Raw genomic sequence first — 18,663 nt, 5'->3', positions numbered from 1 at the left:
TCCTCAACTAATCACCCTTTTGTTTGTCCACATATGAAAGAAGTTCATAATTCAAAAGTGACTCAAAGCATTGTGAGGTTATTATATATAACCATCCAAAAAGAGGTTGTGCAGGGTGCTGTGGCTCATGCCTGTAATCCCAGCACTTTAGGAGGCCAAGGCAGGAGAATGACATGAGCCCAGAAGTTCAAGACCAGCCCGAGCAACACATGGTTATCTCTTCATGCAGTCTCATGGTTCACATGTACAAGTCTAGAGGGAGTTATTCTGAACCATGCAGTGGAAATTCAGGCTGTGATGATAGCAAGCTTGTTCTGCACAGATGCCAATTGGCTGTGTTTGTTCTAACTGATTTCAGCTAGTTCTTTTTATAGACAATGGGAGTTTCAGTGATTGAGCAAGCTCTTTCTTTTTTTATGTGCTATCCTGCAAACTCAGTAACTTTCGTTAGTCATTGCTATGTTTTTTTTTGTTGTTGTTTGTTTGTTTGTTTTTTACCTCTTTGGAACATGGTTTCAAGTCAGTCTACCCTACTTTTATAGCCCCTGATGAAATTTTGTCCTTATTCAAGCAAAGTCTACTCTGCTTCAGCCGAAGTCTCTGTTGAAACTCTAATATTCAATTAATTGTTTGCCAGCCTTCTCAGAACTTTTGTTTCTACCATTTTGAAATTTATCCCGATCTGGAAAGTATTTACTACAAAATCCAATGAAAGGGTTAACCTGTAGCATTTACCAGTATAAAATGATTTCTTATTTTATGTGTTTTAACATCGATGATGTATGTTAAAATTATATATATATATATGTGTTAACCCAGCAGCTCACAATTTTTGGTCCACTAATACTTTTCAGCTATACTTTTGTGGTAGTGGCTAAGACCAGATAGTATAATTTGAAGGGACCTGTATATGTTTTAGATTAACTAGTTGATTCCTATTTTACTTGGTTGTTAATCATTCAGAGTAGGTAAGAATTTTGAAAAGAATATTTAATTAAATTAAGGAGAATTCATTTATTTGCATCCATATTATGTTGCCAATATGTATCAAAATGGTTGGGCCCCTATCTCCATGAGTTCTGTATCTGTGCATTTGATCAACCACAGAACAAAAATATTAGGGGGAAAAAGTTGATGATTGCATCTGTACTGAACATGTACAGAATTTTTTCTTGTCATTCTCTAAACAATACAGTATAACAACTATTTATGTAATATTTACATTATATTAGGTCTTGTAAGTAATCTGGAGATGGTTTAAAGTATACAAGAGGATACATGTAGGTTATATAAAAATATTGCACCATCTTGTATAAGAGACTTGAACATGCATAAATTTTAGTATCCATGGGGGTCCTGGAACCAGTCCCCTACAGTTACTGAGGGAAGACTTTATACATCTAATTTATCATAATTTGGGGTTGTATTGAAATTTTAAAAATTATGATTCAAGAATATTCTAGTTGTAAACACTTAGTGATCATAAATTAATGATTTATTATTCAAATGGTAACTATTCTTATACTTTCCTCTCATCTAGAATTCTCAAGCAGTATGATCATCCCAATATTGTCAAACTTATAGGAGTTTGCACACAAAGGCAGCCTGTCTACATCATTATGGAACTAGTTTCAGGTAATGTGATCTGAGAATTTTGCATGATGGCATTTTAATGTCATATTTTATTGCTTTTATATGTCCAGTGTCTTTGATTTCTCCTTGTAAAGTTTCCAAGGATTTTGTTTAACATTTCCAGATAACAAAGGAGCCTGTACTTATACTCAGTATTTTCATAGGCTGTAACACTTTTCTAGAAAATGTCAACTGCTTTTTTAAAAAGACAGATTTATTACTAGAATGTAGGTACACATGGAATTCAGTTATATATGATCTTTATGTGCAAAAAACTATTTAGACAAAAGCAGTGTAGTTAGACTTTATAACAGTGATAGTACTATCTTATATTTAGTTCATTGTATTTCATTTTACAAGTATGTCTCCACACAACCTCTCTTCTAAATTTTTAAATTAATTTTAATAACTTTTTTTGGTAGCGATAGAGTTTCACTGTGTTTGCTCAGGCTGGTCTTGAACTTCTGGGCTCATGTGATTCTCCTGCCTTGGCCTCCTAAAGTGCTGGGATTACAGGCATGAGCCACAGCACCCTGCACAACCTCTTTTTGGATGGTTATATATAATAACCTCACAATGCTTTGAGTCACTTTTGAATTATGGACTTCTTTCATATGTGGACAAACAAAAGGGTGATTAGTTGAGGAATATGTCTTGATATTTATTTCTGTGACTTTCAACATCTTTATGGTAACAACTTTTGACAACGAAAAAAGAAAACTTTGAAGTGATATATGAATAGTATGTTTTTTAAATAAAATTTAATTTATTAAATTATTTAATTTAATAAATTAAATAGTAATTTTAATAAAATTTAATAGACATTATTTTTTAGAATAATTCTAGGTTTACAGATAAATGAGCCAATAGCACAGGGAATTCCCCTTGAATAGTATGTTTTAAAGTTTTTTTTCATTATCCAACTTCCTATTATGGAAAATACAATCAGAAGTAAAATTTGATCTCATAAGCTTTACAAATAGAATATTAATAACTGATAGGGATTTGCTTTACCATTAACAATTTTTATTCATTTTAAGATAAATTTAAAGAAATAGAAAAAATGGTTCTAATTTTAATTAAAATATATTAAGTAATCCTACTATTGTAGATTGCTCGTTAATATCTGTTTACAGAATTTTTTTTTTACTGTTTATAATTATTGGTCCTGTTTAATTAGACTACTTTGCTTGCTGTTGAAATATTTCTCAAAATTACCATCCAGAATACCTAGATCATTATCATTTTTATCCTCATGAAGATGACGTTGTCTGTGTTAGGTACCTTGTATGTTTTAATGGTTTAAATGTGTAAATATTATAAATACATATTAACATTTACATGGGTGCAAAGGAAGCCCCTGAATAATAAGGAATACCGCTGAAAAACTTAGGTTTGGGAGGTGGGACAGACTTGAGGAAAGGTGATTTGGGTCTTAACTATAATTGTTAAAGGATCATAGATGAAATTTCCAGATGGCAAGTTCAAGTTGAATAAAACAAAACAAGATAGCTTTGTACAGGAGCCAAGCAAGTGTTCATCTAGACTCTGACTGGTAACCTCTGTTTACATTTTTTAAATGAATAAGAATAATAAACTTCATTAGAAAATTAAAAATATAATGAAAGGTAGAAAATTGAAAGTGAAACCCTCCACTAAACAATCTTAATTATATCTCAATATATAAAGCTAATTGCTACTTACAGTTTTTAAATTTTTTTCCAGGAAAATGTTAAATGCAGATACCTTGATTCTTTGCAGATGCTATAATTTAATTACGAAACAAATTATACTCCAACACTGTTTCAGATCTTGCTTTTATTTTTTTATTAATATAATGTGTGATGGTTTTACTCTTTTGCAGTTATCTATACAGTTCTGCCTTTTTTGGGTAATAGTTACAGAATATTTGATTTTGTGGATTTACGTATTTTATTCAACCACAACTTTATAAGTGAATACTTTGGTCATTTTTATTTTTATTATTATTTTTTTTACAAACAGTGTTAACTGAATATCCTTGGACTTACTGTAAGAATCATTTGGAAGTATAGCTATAGGTAAAAATTCAGTAGAGATTGTTGGATCTGAGTTTCTGTGTGTTTTGATTTAGGTAAATGTATTAGCTTTAGATTGCTGCATAAGTAATTATCACAAACTGAGGGCTTAAAGTGACACCCGTTTTTTACCTGACAGTTCTGTAAGCTAGATGTCCTGGCAGCCTTGACTGTGTTTTCTGCTTAGGGTTTCACAAAGCCAAAATCAAGATGTCAGGCTGAGCTGTTATCTTGAGACTCTGGGGAAGAATCTGCTACCAAACTCATTCAGTTGCTGGCAGAATTGTGTCCCTTGGAGCTATCTGTCTGAAGTTCCCATTTCTTAACCTGCTATCTGCCAGGGGCATCTCTTAGCTCCTTAAGGTTGCCTACATTCCTTTTGACATGGTCTTTCTGTCTTCAAAGCCAGCACTGGCCTGCTAAATCCTTCAAGTGTTTTGAATTTTTCTAGTTTTATTTTATGTTACTAGGTAAAAACTCTCTACTTCTTTTTTTTTTTTTTTTTTTCTTTTCAATCTCCCTCTATTGCCTTTCACCATAACCTCCGGTGTTTTCAGAGTGCTCCTGGGCTTGAACTCAAACTTCCTTACAACCTGTTGCAAATGTTCCTTTAGGGAAAGATCTGGAGCTCTCTATATTACTACCTACTTAAAAAAAAAAAAGAAAGAAAGGAAAAAAAAAAGAATGAAAGAGAGGAAGAAAGAGGAAGAGGAAGAGGGAGAGAGAACAGAAGTGTTGCTTTATTGCCCAGGCTAGAATACAGTCTAAAAATGGGTATTGAAAACTTCTTTTATGCCAATAATTATGCTTAATAATGGAGACAGGAAAAAATGAGGGAAGAAAATAACAAACAAGCAGCCAACCAATATTTCATTTAAACCTGTAAGTAGGTGTGATGTGGTGCTAATAAGAGTGTATATTTTTTGTATTTAAAGGGTAGAGTTCTATAAATGTTCATTAAGTTTACTTGTTCCGGATCTGAGTTCAAGTCCTGGATATCCTTGTTAATTTTCTGTCTCGTTGATCTTTCTAATATTGATGTTGAAGTGTCCCACTATTACTGTGTGGGAGTCTAAGTTTCTTTTAAGTCTTATGTGTCTGGGTGCTCCTGTATTGGGTGTGTATATATTTAGGATCATTAGCGCTTCTTGTTGCATTGATCCTTTTACCGTTATGTAATGTCCTTCTTTGCCTCTTTTGATCTTTGTTGCTTTAAAGTCTATTTTATCAGAGGTAAGAATTGCAACTCCTGGTTTTTATTTATTTATTTATTTTTGCTCTCCATTTGGTTGGTAAATCTTTCTCCGTCCCTTTGTTTTGAGTCTTTGTGTATCCTTGTATGTGAGATGGGTCTGGATGCAGCATACTGAGATGGGTTTTGGCTGTGTCTTTTGATTGGCGGATTTAGTCGAGTTAAATTTAGAATTAATAATAATATATGTGAGTTTAATACTGCCATTTGATATTAGCTGGCTGCTTTGCCCATTAGTTGATGTAAATTCTTCATTATGTTGATGCTCTTTATGTTTTGGTATATTTTTGGAAAGGCTGATACTGGTTGTTCCTTTCTATGTGTAGTGGTTCTTTCAGAAGCTCTTGTAAAGCAGGCCTGGTAGTGATGAAATCTCTGAGTACTTGCTTGTTCACAAAAGATTTTATTTTTCCTTCGCTTATGAAGCTTAGTTTGGCAGGATATGAAATTCTGGGTTGAAAGTTCTTTTCTTTAAGGATGTTGAATATTGGCCCCCACTCTCTTCTGGCTTGTAGGATTTCTGCTGAGAGATCTGCTGGGAATCTGATAGGCTTCCCTTTGTGAGTAACTCTCTGCTTTTAAAAGGGCTTGCATGATTAGATCAGGTACACCTGAATAATCTTATTTTAAGGTCAATTGTATATATGAGAGTGGTGCTTACACTCATAGGATCCAGATATTAGACTAGGACATCTTTGGGAGGCCATATTAAAATTCTATTTACCACAGTAGATTTGCCTATGTTTTCCTAAAGGCTATTTGCAATGTGGAATATCAGACTTATTAGTGAACTTTTCATACTCAGTTACATTTAAGTTCATTGGTTGATCTTGCAATTTGAATGTATCTTTTACCCATGCATGATTTTGCAGCATCATGCTTCAGTCATTTGGAAAATATCAGATCACCAGATTATGCAGATGTTTCAAATATTGATATAATTCTTTATGTAATATCACATATTCATTAATGTCACAAATCTCATCAGAAAAGTAATGGAGGCAGCTGGGCACGGTGGCTCACACCTATAATCCCAGCACTTTGAGAGTCCAAGGTGGGCGGATCATGAGGTCAGGACTTTGAGACCAGCCTGACCAACATGGTAAAACCCATCTCTACTAAAAATACGAAAATTAGCTGGGCATCATGGCATATGCCTATAATCTCAGCTACTCGAGAGGCTGAGGCAGGAGAATCGCTTGAACCCAGAAGGCAGAGGTTGCAGTCAGCCGAGATTGTGCCACTGGACTCCAGCCTCAGCGAAAGAGTGAGACTCCTTTTCAAAAAAGAAAAGAAAAGTAATGGAGGCTATCAAACTCATGGTGGCAGATACATGTTTAGAACAAATCTATAGCATCCAAATTTTCTCATGCCTCTCTGTAATTCCTTTCTTCTATCCTTTACTACCCTGTCACAGCCAACTACGGATCTGCTTTCTGTCACTGTGTATTAGTTAGCATTTCTCAGAACTCTTCAAAAATGGAATCATACAGTAAGCACTTTTTTTCACTCAGCATAATTTTTTTTTCTTTCTTTTTTTATTATTATACTTTAAGTTCTGGGGTGCATGAGCAAAATGTGCAGGTTTGTTACATAGGTATACACGTGCCATGGTATACCATAGCGTCCATCACCCCATCATCTACCTTAGGTATTTTTCCTAATGCTATCCCTCCCCTATCCCCCTAACCTCCTGCTATTGCAGCCCTACCCCCCTATCCCCCAACAGGCCCTGGTATATAATATACCCCTCCCCCTGCTGTGTCCATGTGTTCTCATTGTTCAACACCCACTTATGAGTGAGAACATGCAGTGTTTGGTTTTCTGTTCTTGTGTCAGTTTACTGAGATTGATGGTTTCTAGTTTCATTCATGTCCCTGCAAAGTACATGAACTCATCTTTTTTATAGCTGCATAGTATTCCGTGGTATATATGTGCCACATTTTCTTTATCCAGTGGACATTTTGGTTGGTTCCAAGTCTTTGCTATTGTGAACAGTGCCGCAATAAATGTGTGTGTGTGTCTTTATAATGGAATGATTTATAATCCTTTGAGTATATACTCAGTAATGGAATTGCTGGGTCAAATGGTATTTCTAGTTCTAGATCCTTGAGGAATTGACATACTGTCTTCCACAATGGTTGAACTAATCTGTACTCTCACCAACAGTTTAAAAGCATTCCTATTTCTCCACATCCTCTTCAGCATGTGTTGTCTCCTGATTTTTTAATGATTGCCATTCTAACCGACGTGGTTTGGTATCACAGTGTGGTTTTTATTTGCATTTCTCTAATGACCAGTGATGATGCAAATGCAAAAGAACGGATATCATAACAAACAGTCTCTCAGATCACAGTGCAATCAAATTAGAATTCAGGATTAAGAAACTCACTCAAAACTGCACAACTACATGGAAACTGAACAACATGTTCCTGAATGACTGCTGGATAAATAATCAAATTAAGGCAGAAATAGAGATGTTCTTTGAAACCAATGAGAACAAAGATTCACTGAGCATGATTATTTTAAGATTAATTCGTATTATAACATGTATCAACAGGTCATTCTTTTTTGGAGTTTTTTTAATGCCTATACTACAGTTTATCCATTCAGCTGTTGTTAGAATTCTGGATTATTTCCAGTTTGGGGCTATTTTAAGTGAAGTTGCTGTAAACATTCCTATACAAGCCTCATTTGGACAAATGCATTCATTCTCCTGGGAAACTGCCTAATAGTGGAATGAATGGATGATGTGGCATTTGCATGTTAAATTTTTTAAGAAATAGCCAAATTACTTTCTAAAGTGTTGGTACTAATTTACATTCCCAACAGCAGTCTATGATAGTTTCAGTTCCTCCACATCCTTGTCAGCGCTAGGTCTGGTTAGTTGGTAGCCTTTCTAATACTTCTGTACCTTATTGTGATTCTAATTTGCCCTTTCCCACTGAATACTGATGTTGAGTATCTTTTCATGTGCTTATTTGATGTTTGTGTATCTTCATTGGTCAAGTGTCCAAATCATTTGCTCATTTTAAAAATTGGGTTGTTTTCTTATAATTGAATCTTGGTTCTTTACATATTTTTGATACAAATCCTTTTTCTCCCAGTCTGTGTCTTGCCTTTTCATTCTCTTAGCAGTGTCTTTTGAAAAAGATATTTTTATTTTGATGAAGTTTAATTTATCATTTCTTTTATGGATCATACTTTTGATGGTGTATCTAAGAAAACTTTGTTGAACCCAAGGTCATAAAAGGTTTTTCTTAAATTTACTTTTAGAAGTTTTATAGTTTTAAAATTTATGTTTGAGTCTAGGACACATTTTGAGTTAATTTTTGTATTTGGTGTGAGAAATGGTTAGAAGTTTATATTTTTGGCATGTAGATATCCAGTTCTAGCACCACTTGTTTTAAATGACTGTTCTCTTTCTCTTGACTTACCTTTTTACCTTCATATAAAATTCATTTTTCATACTTAACCTGTGACTCTATTTTTGAACTGTGTTATTTTTTGTCAGTTGTTTTTGTCTCCATGCCAATACCACAATGTCTTGATGACAGTAGCTTTATAATAAGTCTTGACTAAGAAATAAATCCAAACATTCCAGTCAACTAATTTTTGACAAGAAGACACAAAGGGGAAAGGATTGTCTGTCCAATAAATGGTTCTGGGAAAACTGCATTTCCACATGCAAAAGAATGAAATGGGACCCTTATTTTATACCATACACAAAAATCATCTCAAATTGGATGCAAGACCTAAATATAAAACCAGAAATGATAAAACTCCCAGAAGAGAACATGGGGTAAAACTCTGTGACATTGGCCTTGGTGATGATTTTTTGGATATTAAAGCAAAAGCTCAGGCTACAAAAGCAAAAATAAGTAAGACTATATTAAACTGAAAATCTGCACAGCAAAGGAAACAATCAGCAAAATGAAACAGCAGCCTACAGATTGCGAAAACTACTTGAAAATCGTATATCTGATAAGGCGTTAATAGCCAAAATTTATAAAGAACTCCCACAACTCAGTAGTAGAAAAGCAAATAGCTCAACATAAAGATGGGCAGAAGAGGCTGGATGCAGTGGCTCACACCTATAATCCTAGCACTTTGGGAGACTGAGGCAGAAGGATCACTGGATCCAGGAGATCAGACCATCATGAGCAACATAATAAGATACTGTCTCTATGAATTAAAAAAAAAATTAACCAAACTTGTTGACATATGCCTGTAGTCCCAGCTACTCAGGAGGCCGAGATGGAAGGATCATTTGAGCCAGGGAGGTTTAGCCTTCAGTGAGCTGTAATTATGCCACTGATCACAATAGATGTGCCACAACAGAATGATGTCTTACCTCAAAAAAAAAAAAAACACATACAACAGATGTGCCACAACAAGAGCATTGTCTCAAACCCCCCAAAACAAAACAACAATAAAAAATAGTTTTTAATAAATGGTTAATGGGCACGAATAGACAGTTTTCCAAATAAGACATAAAAATGGCCAACAGGTATATGAAAGGTGCTCAACATTATTAATCATCAGGGAAATGCAAATCAAAACCACTGTGAGATAGCACCTTATTCCCTTTAGGATGGCTGTTTTTAAAAAGTGAAAAGATAACAAATATTGGCAGGGGTATGGAAAAACCCTTATATACTGTTGGAAGGAATGAAGATTGGTATAGCCATTATGGAAAACAGTATGAAGGTTTCTAAAAGAATTAAAAATGGTGCTACTGTGTATCTCAGCAGTCCCTCTTCTGGGTATATGCCCAAAGCAAATTTAATCACCACCTTGTAAAGAAATGTGCACTCCTATATATATTGCAGTGTTAATTGTGTTATTCACAATAGTTTAGATATGGAAACTAAATGCTTGTCAGCAGAGAAATGGATAAAGACAATACGTTACATGTGTACAGAGACATATTCTTCAGCCATAGAAAGGAGCAAGATCTTACCATTTGCCAAAACACAGATGAACCTGGGTGGCATTATGCTAAGTGAAATAAGCCAGACACAGAAAGAAAAATGTTACATGATTTTACTTATATATGGAGTCTTAAAAAAGTCAAATATACAGAGATGGAGAACAAAACAGGGGTCACTAGGGCAGAGGGCAGGAACAAGGAAATGGGAAGCTGTAGGTCAGAGGATGCAAAGGAGGAAATACGTAGAATGATCAAGCCTAGAGATGTAATTTACAACATGAGAACTATAGGTAATAAAATTGTTCTGTATATGAGAATGATGCTAAATGAGTAGAGTTTAGCTGTTCTTGTCACACATAAAAAATGGGGAACTATGTAAGTTAATAGATACATAATTTGCTTCATTATTCTTTTTACTATCAATATGTATTCTATAATACCATTTTGTATACCTTTAATATATGCAATAGTTCTTTAAAAAGACTTAAAATCAGGTAATGGTAGTCTAGTTTATTCTTTTTCAAATTCTTTTAGAAGTTCTTTGCATTTCCATATTAATTTTTGTATTCATTTTTCAGTTTCTATAGAAAGGCTTGGTAGAATTTAGAGTGAAATTTTATTTTATCAATATATCAATTTTGGGAAAATAGACTTTCTAACAATATTAAGCCTCCTGATCCATGTACATAGTGTAACTTTGTAGTTAAATAGATTGTCTTCAATTTGTTTAAGCAAGGTTCTATAGTTTAACGTACAGGACTCTTCATCTTTTGTCAGATTTATCACTGATTTACCATTAAAAGAAGAAAGGACTCAAGGTAACAACCTCAGCTTCTACTTTAAGAAATTAGAAGAGTAACAACAAATTTAACCAAAATAAATAGAAGAAAAGAAAGAATATAGATGTCAGCAGAAATCAATGGAATGGAAAATACAAAAATAGGGAATAGTGATAAAACTAAAAACTAGTCCTTTGAGAAGATTAGTAAAATCAGTGAACTTCTCCCCAGACTTTTCAGAAAAAATAAGATAGAAATTACCAATATGAAGAGAGAGGTGGTATCACCACAGAACATACCAATATTAAAAGGGTAATAAAGGAATATTATGAATAACTTTGTGCAAGTATTATTTTATTTTTAGAGACAGGGTCGTACTCTGTCACCTGCTGGAATACAGCAGTGTGATCATAGCTTACTGTAGCCTTGCTCTTGGTCACAGCAGTCCTCCTGCCACAGCCTCCTGGAATTTGGTAACTTAGATGAAATGGATAAATTTCCTTAAAGATACAAACTACCTGATCTCATTTATGAAGATATAAGGAACGTGCATAGTACCATTTCTTTTAAGAATTGCATTTCTCATTTAAATAATCATTCCTCAAAGAAAACTCCAGGCCCAGATGGCTTTTCTGATGCATTATACCAAACTTTTAAGAAGAAAAAATTACCGAGTCTATGTAAACCCATTGAGAAAGTTGAAATAGAAGAGTATTTCCCACCTCATTATTTAAAACCAGTGTTACCCTGATTCTAAAATGAGGCAGAAAGATTACAGAAAAAGAAAAGAAAACTGCAGACCAATATCATTCATGATCGTAGATTTAAAAATTCTAAGCACAGTTTTAACAAAGCAAATTTAGCAATATGTAACAATTCATTATGATCAAGTGGGATTTATCCCAGGATTGAAAGCTGATTAACTTTCATAAATCAATCAATATACTTAATTATGTAGATAAAATAGAAATTCTATGATTATTTAAAATGCAGAAAAAAATTTGGCAAAATCCAGCATCCATTCCTGATTTAATAAAATTCTCTGTAAACAAGGAAGAGAAAACTTCCCATTATGATAAAGGGCTTCTAAGAGAAAGTCATAGCTAACATTATACTTAATAAATGAATGATAAATGACTAAATGTTTTCCCCTTTATATCAGAAAGTAGATATGCTGGCACTCACCACTTCTCTTTCTATACTGTGTGTTCTACCTGGTGCAATAAAGAGGAAAAAAGTAAAAGGCATCTTTTAATTGTTCGAAGTATTTTTTCTTTGCTACCATATTTATTTTTCAGTATTTAAAATTAAAATGGTAAGAGACTGTGCTATATTATAATAAGATTATGTGGTGTAAAATCTACAAAACTTAAAAGTAATTGGTTTTTGTTTTAAACTTTTTGGTAATTTATGGTTGGCAAATTATGTTTCCTTATCTCCAGTGATGTTCTCTTTAGACATGGCTTTGAATCCTCTATTCTTAAGTTATACTAACTTCCTAAGGTAATCATGAAAATTGGGCCAAAATATCAAGTTTGAAAATGATATAATTTTATGCTACTTTCTTTTTTTCTTTTGAAACGGAGTCTTGCTCTGTCACCCAGGCTAGAGTGCAATGGTGTGATCTTGGCTTGCTGCATCCTCTGCCTCATGGGTTCAAGGATTCTCTTTCCTCAACCTTTCAAGTAGCTCGGATTACAGGGTCCCACCACCATACCCAGCTAATTTTTGTATTTTTTAGGCGAGACAGTTTCACTATGCTGGTCAGGCTGGTCTGGAAATCCTGACCTCAGGTGATCCACCCGCTTCAGCCTCCCAAAGGGCTGGGATTACAGGCATGAGCCACCATGCCCAGCCAGTTTTATGCTGTTTTCAAGTTAAGCCTTGGTAACAACCTCTTCCTGCTTTCTACTTCTGTAAATATATTGCTGTTTAACTTCTACCGTACCACTTTCTGTTCTCATCAGAGAGCCGATGTACATCTCAGAATTTGTAAAGATAAATTAGTAGAAAAGCATAAAGTCCCTTTGAAAAAATTTCTACTACAAAATCAAAACCTTATAAATACATGGTTATGAAAAGCATGAAAGAAACTAATTAGACTTGGTTAGCTTTTAAGAATTATGGGATCTCTGCCTCCTTCCCTTATTTCTTCATTTAGTTCCTTTCTCTCTCAATTTGAGCAGGCAATGACAAATGTACAGGGTTATTGAAAGGCAGTAGAGGTTAGTGATGAAGAGTGGAGCTCTAATAAGCGTTGATAAAAATATGGGAAAAAAGGGAACACTCAGATATTAATGGTAGAATGTAAAATGATACAGTCACTTTGGAAGAGAATTTCATGTCTTCTCAAAAAATTAAATAAAAATTTTTCATATGACCTAAGAATTCCACTCCTAGGCATCTATGCAAGAGAAATAAAAACCTCTGTCCATGCAAATACTTACATGTAAATGTTCATAGAAGCATCATTTATAATTGCCCAAAAGTAGAACCCAAATGTCCATCAAGTGGATAGATAACCAAAATGTGGTATATCCATACAGTAGGTAACTGTTAAGCATTGAAGAGAAATGAGCTACTAATAGATGCTACAACATAGATGAACCTCAAAAACTTTATTCCAAGTGAAGTCAAAAGACTACACTTAGTATGATTGCATTTATATGAAATAACAAGAAAAGACAAATCTATAGAAAAAGTAGATTATGTTTTCCTGGGGCTGGGGTGCAGATGGGGATTGACAATAGACAGGCATGAGGGTTCTTTTTGGAGTGATGATCTGTCAACACTCATTGAATTGTACACTAAGCTGGGTAGAACTTACGTATTTAAACTAAACTTCAATATATCTCTTAAGAAAAGCAACACAAAAAACTCAAGAGCCAGGCAGTCTTAGCTGAAAGCCTAGCTCAGTCTCTTGTAAGTTGTATAACCTTACTCAACTTAATTTAACCTCTCTGTGCCTTATTTTCCTTATCTGTAAAATAAGAATAGAGTTATTTACTGTGAGAGTGTGTGTGTGTGTGTGTGTGTGTGTGTGTGTATAAAACAGACATATGTAAACATCTACATAAATATCTTAGAGTGCTTGACACATACTAAGCACTAGTGTTTGTGCTCATCATAATCATCAATATTATTGTAATACTTTGTAATTGACTGAGAGGAAAAAAAGTGGCTAATTAAAATGCCTGCTGTAATCCAGCCAGAACTTTAACCCAGACTGAACCTGCTCCTCCCCCTCCCTGTAACTCTTATCCTAACCCAATACTTTGGTGATCAAGAATGACCTAAAAACAAATTAGGAAGCACAGTTTGTCTTCAGTTCTTCCCTTTAACCATCATTTGTGCTTGTATGTTTTAATGTTTAGCCTTCATAAGGTGTCATTTTCTTCATATGTAAAACTGAAGTGGTTGAATTACATGACCTCTAAATTTTAGCTATAACCTTTAATTGTTTCATTGTTATTAATTTTTTTGGAAATTTGAAACCTCTCATAAACTCTAAGACAACTTCAAAATTGTTTGTCTTTTCTTCTTTTTATAAAAGGCACAATAAGGAAATAACCAGCTAGTCTTTATTATTATAAAACTAGCACCATAATATGTAGTATCTTACATTTGCATAATATTTTACAGTTGTGAAAGCACTTAAACATTATGTCAGTTATTCGACTAGAAGTTATTATTTCCATTTACAAAAAACTATTGAATATGTGAGGTACAGAGAGCTTGAAGTGACTTGTCAACATCAGGTAAATAGAAAGTAGGCTAATAGTACTCTATTTCTACTATTAGATTTTTATGTGGGTCAAAATAAGTAATTCTTTTATGAAATGAAAGCACAAGCAAAATGTCTATGCAAGATACTCTATGGATGAAAACATGAATCCCTATTTCATAATTCCTCAATCTTGTGCATAGATAAGTAAATAGCTTGTTTCAGTAAACAGGAAAATTTCTGTTTGAGTTACTTTTTTCTCTACTGGGAATCAAGCTGTGGAGGGAAGATTTAGAAAACTGTTAGGTTAAAAGCAAAATTTAATAACTGCCTAGTTTCTAATATGCAAACTGTTTCTAAAATGTATTATGTAAAGATTTAATATGCTCCTGTTCTTGTCAGATAACTGAGCCCTTTTGGAATCATAATTTCGAAATACATTTTAACCAGAGTAGTGTTTCAAGAGATTATAAGCATTTGAGAATTCAGGTTTACAGTAAGTAGTCCAAGATGATCCTGTCTTTGTTTGAATCATCTCTTGAATTATGAATACTGAGAGAGATCCAAGATGGCTGATCACTAGCAGCTCGGGATTGTAGCTCCCAGTGAAAGCGCAAAGAATGAGAGGACGCCACACCTCCACATGAATTCTTGTTGCTCACGCACCAGGAGATTCCCAGCGGAGGAAACCCACAGGTCACCAGCGCGACTCTTGTGACCGGCGAGGCGGTTTTGCCGGCGCCTTGGAGCGACGGTTCTTGGTGCAGAGTCAGAAAAGCACCATCAATCTTAACGCCGCTGATTTGGTCGGTGCAGTGGGTTGCTCAGATTTCGGCGCTGAGAATCAGTAAGTTGGACGTCCACTCAGAAACCTAATTACAAAGACGGTGAATACAAAGACCACAGATGGATAAATTTATAACGAAGGGAGGAAAACGGCCAAAAAAGGCTGAGAATGCCCAAGATCAGAACGCCTCTCCCTCAGCGGGGGATCACAGTTCCTCATCAGCAACGGAACAAGGCTTGATAGAGAACGAGTGTGTTCCAATTACAGAAGCAGGCTTCAAAATGTGGATAATGAGAAACTTCTGTGAATTAAAAGAACTTGTTTTAACCCAATCTAAAGTAACTAAGAACTTTGAAAAAAGATTTGACGAAATGTTAACAAGAATACACAATTTAGAGAGGAATATAAGTGAATTGATGGAGCTGAAAAACACAATAGGAGAACTTTGTGAAGTATGCACAAGTTTTAACAGCCGAATTGATCAAGCAGAAGAAAGGATATCAGAGGTCGAAGACCAACTCAATGAAATAAAACAAGAAGACAAGATTAGAGAAAAAAGGATAAAAAGGAACGAGCAAAGTCTCCAAGAAATATGGGACTATGAGAAAAGACCTAATCTACGCTTGATAGGTGTACCTGAATGTGACAAAGAGAATGAATCCAAGCTGGAAAATACGCTTCAGGACATTATTCAGGAAAATTTTCGCAGCCTAGTAAGGCAGGATAATATTCAACTCCAGGTAATACAGAGAACACCACAGAGATATTCCTCAAGAAGAGCAACTCCAAGGCACATAATCGTCAGATTCACCAGGGTTGAAATGAAGGAGAAAATACTAAGGGCAGCCATAGAGAAAGGTCAGGTTACCCACAAAGGGAAGCCTATCAGACTTACAGCAGATCTCTCAGCAGAAACCCTACAAGCCAGAAGAGAGTGGGGGCCAATATTCAACATCCTTAAAGAAAAGAACTTTCAACCCAGAATTTCACATCCAGCCAAACTAAGCTTCACAAGTGAAGGAAAAATAAAGTTTTTTGTGAATAAGCAAGCACTCAGAGATTTCATCACCACCAGGCCTGCTTTACAAGAGCTTCTGAAAGAACCACTACACATAGAAAGGAACAAACGGTATCAGCCTTTCTAAAAAAATTATCAAAAAGAGCATCAATATAATGAAGAATTTACATCAACTAATGGACAAAATAGCCAGCTAATGGCAGTATTAAACTCACATATATTATTATTAATTCTAAATTTAAATTGACTAAATCCCCCAATCCAAAGACAGGCAATTTGAATAAAAAACTAAAACCCATCAGTAAGCTGCATCCAGACCCATCTCACATTCAAGGATACACAAAGACTCCAAACAAGGGATGGAGAAAGATTTACCAACCAAACAGAGAGCTAAAATAAATAAATAAAAAGCAGAAGTTACAATTAAGCAACAAAGATCAAAAGAAGCAAAGAAGGACATTATATGATAAAAGGATCAATGCAACAACAAGAAGAGCTAAAGATCCTAAATATTTACGCACCCAATACAGGAATACACAGATATACAAGACTTATAAAGAGAGTTAGACTCCCACATAATAATAGTGGGAGACTTCAACATTAATATTAGATCAATGAGACAGAAAATTAACAAGGATACTCAGGACTTGAACTCAGATCTGGAACAAGTAAATGTAATTAACATTTATAGAACTCTCCACTTTAAATATACAAAATATACACTCTTATCAGTACCACATCTTATCAACTTAGAAGTTTAAACGAAATGTTGGTTGGCTCCTTGTTTGTTATTCTCTTCCCTCATTTTCTTTTATATCTCCATTATTAAGGACAATTATAGGCATACCCATATTTAGATTGCATTCTAGCCCGGGCAATAAAGCAATACCCCCATCCTCTCTCCCTCTTCCTCTTTCTCTTTCTTCCTCTTCTTTATTCTTTTTCTTATTAAAAAAAAAAAAGAAATAAGAAACCTCATGTCTATGAAAATACAAAAAATTAGCCAGGTGTGGTGGTGCATGCCTGTGGTTCCAGCTACTCAGGAGGCTGAGGCAGGGGAATCGCTTATACCTGGGAGACGGAGGTTGCAGTGAGCCAAGATTGTGCCACTGCACTCCAGCCTGGGCTACAGAGCAAGACTCAGTCTCAAAAAAAAAAAAGAAATATATTTCCAAGATAATACATTAGTATCTGAAATGTAGGTCTCTTCCTTACCTTTTAGTTTATTAACTTCAATCTTAAGTGCCTTCAATTTCTGCTTATAATCTTGCTTTTCTTTCATAATGCAAGTCTCCACCATCTTGGCATCGCGCAGAGCATGCTCTAGCAGTTTAAACTTACCCGAACAGTCTGAAATGTGTTTGACTGCCTAAAAAAAAAAAAAAATTATGAATACTTTGCTTGCTTATGAATTGCTGGATAGGTAAAATCAAACAAAAGTTAGCTCTAAATGGCAATAGATAATATGAGAAAAAGAGAAAATTCTAATATGCTAAAAGATGACCCCTTATTTTATAGACAAGTTGTTTATTACTTAGAAATTCAAATTAAGAAAGGACTTTCTTTAGAAGAATATTTCTAGTCATGGCTGGGCATAGCGGCCTGTAATTTCAGCACTTTGGGAAGCCAAAGTGGGGTGGACCACTTGAAGTAAGCATTTTGAGACCAGCCTGCTCAACATAACAAAAACCCCATCTCTACTAAAAATGCAAAAAACTAGCTGGGCGTGGTGGTCCACATCTGTAATCTCAGCTACTTGGGAGGCTGAGTCAGGAAAATTGCTTGAACCCAAGAGGCAGAGATTACAGTGAACCAGGATTGTGCCACAGCACTTCAGCCTGGGTGACAGAGTGAGACTGTCTCAAAAGAAATAAAATTATATATATAAAATAATATAGTCTGGGCAGCTGTCATTTGTTTTTATATATGTGGTTAAATTAAGACTGCAGTAAAAGATACCATGATGGATAGGAGACTGAGCACCTTAACCTCCAGGTACAATAATACCTGTACAGACTCTGTGTAAAGCTGATTAATTTTAGAAAGCCTTAAAAAAATGTCAGTTTCAACTTTTTCTTTCACTAGAGATTAGTAACTGACCCCTTCTTTTTGACCTGAATGTTCTTTTTGAGTTCAGAACTTCCTGGAACTAATTAAATGTTATATTATCTGGTACATGGCCCAGCTCACATAGATGCATGGCCCTTGGCAATCCTCAAACCCATCTTACTTTTAAAATGACTTATGGCTTTGGAACTTCTAGAATTTTTGAAGAGTTTTCACCAGGCTTAAGACGTCGTCAATATATATCTCACCTCTGTAACATGATATCTTATTTAGGGTTTTAAAAAATGTAATTGAGTTCATTCAGTTTATTTTAGGCTTAGAAATTTTAGGCATAGAAATCTAGACATGGTTATTTGTATTATTCTTATAAATATCTTTAAGATTTTTATATAAATCTTTCAACTGTCAAAATTC

General features: G+C 34.6%; 1 protein-coding gene across 7 annotated transcripts in view; it reads left to right on the top strand.

Annotated features, from left to right (window-relative positions):
• Positions 1–18,663, top strand: part of FER (FER tyrosine kinase) — a 505,234-nt gene that overhangs the window by 328,178 nt on the left and 158,393 nt on the right. For all 7 annotated transcript variants that reach the window (XM_074382850.1, XM_074382836.1, XM_010339983.3 and 4 more), the window contains one exon: positions 1,541–1,635. In XM_074382850.1, the coding sequence (XP_074238951.1) occupies positions 1,541–1,635 (95 nt within the window). The remainder of the gene's footprint in view (positions 1–1,540; positions 1,636–18,663) is intronic.

The sequence above is a fragment of the Saimiri boliviensis genome, chromosome 1 (assembly GCF_048565385.1).
Source record: "Saimiri boliviensis isolate mSaiBol1 chromosome 1, mSaiBol1.pri, whole genome shotgun sequence".
NCBI classification, from domain to species: domain Eukaryota; kingdom Metazoa; phylum Chordata; class Mammalia; order Primates; family Cebidae; genus Saimiri; species Saimiri boliviensis.
Note: the sequence above shows the minus strand (reverse complement) of the source record. Positions and strands in the feature narration are given on the sequence as shown.